We start from the raw sequence: 5,771 nt of genomic DNA, 5'->3' as shown, positions 1-5,771 counted from the left end.
CGTATGAGGGTGGTTTGTATGATTTTTACAAATGAGGGTGATTTTCATTTTAACGCTCCTCTCTCTCTCTCTCTCTCTCTCTCTCTCTCTCTATATATATATATATATATAGATAGATAGATTGCTATTTTGGATTTTTGGGATGTTACAATTTATTGGTTTTTCTTGGTATAAAATTGACACCCTAAAAACTAGTAAATAATTAAACAAGTAGATACCGTGGTTCAATTGTTCAAGACTTTTAAATACAATGTATCAACCAAGTTTTCATACTTGGTATAGTACTACCAACCAACTGCAAATGATACCGATTAAATTGGTATCGATTTAATCGATACAATTGATACATATATTGTTCAGTTTTGTTTGATTCAAATTTACCACCCTTAATAATTAATAAATTTAAATTATTATTATGAAGATACGTATTTGTAGCATGATGTGAGCAGCACTGGGGTTGCTACTTTAAAATCCATGTATGTATGCATATATATGTGGTGACTCGTTACATCTCATATGGACCATGGGAATTCACATGCTCCATCAACATAATGAACACTTTTCGGTCGACATTTATATTTGATAATATATATATATATATATATATATATTATATTCTTAATCCTTAAAATATATATCACTTTATATATATATATATAGAGTTTGTTTCAAATACAACCTGTCGTATTTGTACAACCAATGCAATCCAATAAATTGAGATATTTATGGAAATGATGAGAGTTCATTTATTATGATTTGAATATTTATGGAAAATGAATATGATTCATTAATTATGATCAATACTTTATATTAGAAAACAATCAAAACTTCTATGAAATCACATATTAATCAAATRAAATGGASGGTTGAGATTGAGTTGTATTGGTTGCACAAATGTCAAGGATTATATAATAACCAACCTCCCCTCTCTCTCTCTCTCTCTCTCTCTCTCTATATATATATATATATATATATATATATATATTATATTCTTAATCCTTAAAATATATATCACTTTATTTCATTCTCCAAACGAGGAAAGTAGTTGCTCCACTTTGTGTGTGAGTTATGATATGTATCATGTTATATAGTATATATATTTAGTGGGTGGTCCCATGGCTTAATACTAAATAATATATAACCTCATAATTTTTTAACTGATTTAAGAAAATCAAATATGAAAACTTTTCACATCAAATTACATAACTGCTGAAAATGCTCCAACTATTTTACTTGTACCTTATGTGACACGTAAAATACCATAAATCCATTCGTGTTTGTTTGAACATAAATTTGCATTCAAGTGATCAATTATAAGTCTATTTTTGGATAGAAAAAGAAAGTAGTATGAGCTGTTTAACAATTGCAGAATGATTAAGTGGTCAGAATGATTAAGAGGCTCTCATGATATAGTGCAAAATAAAATATTATTGTATGGTAATTGTTTACAATGAAATTAGGACGCTTAATAGTCAAGGGAGACCCACGATACAAAATCATTCAGAAGGTTTTAAAAACCATTAAGAGACAAACTTTTTTTTTTTGCCAAACAAGATTTACCTTCTAACGATTCAGAGACTGCCTCTTGATTGAACTATTAAGAGGTAAACAAACAACCCGTTAGCTAAAACACAAAATACAACCCTAGATACAGTTATAGAGAATTAGATACATGCATTAACTGGTTCTAGGTTTACAAGAAACTGGTTTAACATTCAAAAAGCATAAGTAGAAAAGAGTAGCGTTGAGAATTAAATATATGAAACAATTAGAAGTCATCTTTGTGTATAAATATACAAGAAAAAGAAAGCAAATATATCTCCCAACTATTCCCTTCTTTCTTCTTTTGTTTCTCATATTCATCAATGGCGACCACTCCTGGATATCTCACTGACTGGCCATGGAAACCACTTGGAACCTTCAAGGTACTATACCACCCTCCTCCATTGCACCACCACCTTCTTCTTCTTCTTCTTCTCTCTCTCTCTCTCCATACGTTTCCGATAATATTTCAGATATTATACGTAAGCAGATATTATACGGTTCGCAGTTTTGACAAAATGATTGTGTTCATATGTTGTTTAAAAAGAGAGAAGAGTTTAAATGGATAATTGATGTTTGAAGATCGACTTCTCTTCCTCCTTGCGTTTATTTATTTACAAATAAATCATTTTCAACCATAAGAGTCGTGCCAGATTGGTTTGAGCTTGACTTCAAAGGTCAAAAGTATCAGGAGATCTCATGTTCAAATCCAAGTAGAAATAAGAATCTTCTTGTGGCCATGAAAGTTCAAATGCGATGACTCCAGACTATCTGCAAAGCAAATGGTCGTTCTAAGGATTGGTCGGTTCGCATAGTTGATATCCAGTTCATAATTTATTTTTTCTTTCCTAAAGGAGTAAACTATTATAAAAAAAATCCAATTTCCACATCATCTGGTTACAAAATTATGGTAGATTGAGTTTTTAATAGTAAAATTAAATAATTATGAAAAAAGAACAGTGAATATTAATTGTTGGGTTCATGTGTCAGCGGTACATACCTGCTGTCTTTAATATTTACCTTTTCTTTTTGAGTTTTCATATTTTACTTCATAAATTTACTGAGACACAATTTGGTAAAATCGATGCCCTAAGCCCTATTAACTATATATGAACTTGGTAATTATAAATCTATTATTTCATGTGTCTGTTATTCTAATTCTATATAATATTTTTGGACTAACTTTTAATGGAATGGTAGTATGTGGTATTGGCACCATGGGTGATCAAGTGTACATACGACTTCATGACCGCGGATGCAAACAAGAGGGATTATGGTGTAATGTCGATTTTCCCCTTTCTCTTGGTTCGAATGCTCAACAATCAGTTTTGGATTTCACTCTCTCGCTACAAAACGGCCAAAGGCACGAACAGGATCGTGGATAAGACGATTGAATTCGAACAAGTCGACCGTGAAAGAGACTGGTATGTTCTCTATCTTCAGCTTTTTAGGTAAAATTTTATCTTCAAGTATGTATAAATATAATACGAAGTTGAGTGTTGAGGTGACGAGGTCATTCGATCTATGAGCATGAAGATAAAAGAAAATTACTAAATTGTCCTTGTAATTGGTTTAGATTTTTGTGAAACCTCATGTATTTATGCATATACACTTCACACTTCACTTTTAGGCTCCATCAATAGATTTTATGATCTAGATCAATGAGATCATTAATTGATTCTTGAAGAAAACAAAATCGAATAGATCAATAATGACCACAATACCCTTCCTACTAACCAAGTAGGTCAAAATTGACGAGAGATTAATTAATGGCTTGAAAAACCAGTGACGTGTTTATATCTTTAAGCATGAAAAGATAAATATGAACCATAAGGGTGGTGCCTGATTGGTTTAAACTTTGCTCCAAAGGTCAAAAGTATCAGGAGGTCCCAGGTTCAAATCCAAGGAGGAATAAAAATCTATTTGTGGCCACGAAGGTTCAAATGCGGTGACTCTGGGCTATCTGCAAAGCAGGTGGTTGCCCTGAGATTAGTCGGCTCGCATAGCGGGTTGGATATCCACGTTAATAAAAAAAATTGAAAATTACTATATAGTCCTTGTAATATTGGTTTAAGATTTTTTTACGAACATTTGATGTAGTTGTGCGTATACAACTTAATCATGTAGTCTTGATGAATAAAGATGCAACGGAACCCTTAATTCTTGAAGAAAATCAAACTGAATGATATGGTAAATGACGAGAATGCCCTTGAAAATGAATAAGATATACTTCATCATGTAGTCTCCAATTGGCAAACATTATGATCGATCAAAGATGCAACGAAACCATTGATTCAATTCTTGAAGAAAAGGAAACCGAATGAAATATGAAATGACGAAAATACCATTGCAAATGAATAATTAAGAGTTGGGTTTTGTTAAATTTGTGTTTGTGTGTTGCATTGCAGGGATGATCAAATACTATTCAATGGGATATTGTACTACTTGGGGTATTATTCGTTAGATGGAGCCAAGCAATTGCCTCTTTGGAGATTAGATGGAGTTATCATTGTGACGTTGCTACATGTTGGAGCCGTGGAATTTCTGTATTATTGGCTTCATAGAGCCCTCCACCACCATTACCTCTACAACCGTTATCATTCTCACCATCATTCGTCCATCGTCACCGAGCCCATCACATGTAACACACACACACTCTCTCTTGCACACACACACACACACATATATATAAGGCGGTTTTTGTCATTACAACAAACTAAACGTATAAGAACATCATTTTGCAACGCTAAGGCATTGTTTGATAAAAATAAGCTAGCTAATTTTCTAGGTATACGTTTGGATGCACCATAAGCTAGCTTACTGAAAGACTACATGAAGTAGCGTTTTAGGAGCTTATTGTGACTTTTTCCAATTATCTCTCATTAATTAATACTAACTATTATTTATCAATATTAATAATAGGTAAATATTGATTATTAATAAATATTAAATAAAAATAATTATTACAATATTAATAAATATTAAATAAAATAAATTATTGCTATATTTATAAATACTAGAAGAGTACTCGTGCTATGCAACGAGATATATCTTGATTTTAGTATTTCATATTATTCTGTCTCTATAGATATTATAATAAGGTTTATATAGTTTTGAGAAAGAGATGATATTTTTAATTTTGAATAAAATATAAATTTAAAGTTATCATAAAATTTTGAACATAAATATATTAATATTAGTATCAAATTAAGTACTTGAAAGTTCTTGTTTTTTTAGGTAATTTCTTTAATTCAATTTTTTTATAATTTAGTTTAGATTTAATTACAAAGTAATTTATTTTTAATTTAATAATATAATTTTTTTAAGGATAATGATTAAGTATTATGTTAAAATTCAATGATTATATTAATTATATTTTAGATTTTTTATATTTAATATAAAATATTTATCTTGTTTTTTATTATATTATCTGCAGTTAGTTATACGAATTCAAACATGCAGCTTTAATAAGTTGTATTTGCGCATAGTTTATTTGTAATCTTAAATTTTAAGTAATATGCATAAATAATCAGTACTTCATGCATACAAAGTGGTTTTTAAAAAAAATTTAAATGCTTTATAATATAGTGTAAATATACTAGAAAAATACTCGTGCAATGCAGCAAAAACATCTCGATTTTAATATTTTGTTTTATTCTGTCTCTGTCCATGTTATAGTATGATGTTATGTGGTACTGAAAAAACGATAATGTTTTTATTTTTTGAATAAAATATAAATTTGAAAATATTATAAAATTTTGAAAAAAAAAAGTGTCGATTTTAGTATCAACTTAAATATTTAAAAGTTCTTGTTTTTTATGTAATTTTTAATTCAATTTTTATTATAATTTAATTTATGTGTAATAATAAAGTCATTTATTTTTTGCTTAATAATTTTTTTTATAAAAGTAATAATTAATATTTTGTTAGAATTCAATTATTATTCTGAATATATTTTAAATATTTTATATTTAAAATAAGATACATATCCAGTATTTGATTATATTTATCTGCAGTTAGTTACATAAATCAAACATGGAGCTTTAATAAGTTGTACATACGCATAATATTATTGTAATCTTGAATTTTAAGTAATATATACATCAATAAACGGTAATTAATACATAAAAAACAGGTTTAAAGAATTTTATCAAATGCTTAATAATATAGTATAAATTAACTATTAATTAATTTTAATTATACATTATGCATTATACAATATACATTAA

General features: G+C 28.7%; 1 protein-coding gene across 1 annotated transcript in view; it reads left to right on the top strand.

Moving 5' to 3' along the window:
* The first annotated feature begins 1,865 nt into the window (after positions 1–1,865).
* The window catches only part of LOC112522670 (protein ECERIFERUM 1), an 8,950-nt gene continuing 5,044 nt past the window's right edge, over positions 1,866–5,771 (top strand). The window contains exons 1-3 of the mRNA XM_025131951.1: positions 1,866–1,925; positions 2,743–2,966; positions 3,951–4,183. Of these exons, the coding sequence (XP_024987719.1) occupies positions 1,866–1,925; positions 2,743–2,966; positions 3,951–4,183 (517 nt within the window). The remainder of the gene's footprint in view (positions 1,926–2,742; positions 2,967–3,950; positions 4,184–5,771) is intronic.

The sequence above is a fragment of the Cynara cardunculus genome (genome assembly GCF_001531365.2).
Source record: "Cynara cardunculus var. scolymus isolate 2C chromosome LG 12, CcrdV1, whole genome shotgun sequence".
In the NCBI taxonomy this organism is placed as follows: domain Eukaryota; kingdom Viridiplantae; phylum Streptophyta; class Magnoliopsida; order Asterales; family Asteraceae; genus Cynara; species Cynara cardunculus.
Note: the sequence above shows the minus strand (reverse complement) of the source record. Positions and strands in the feature narration are given on the sequence as shown.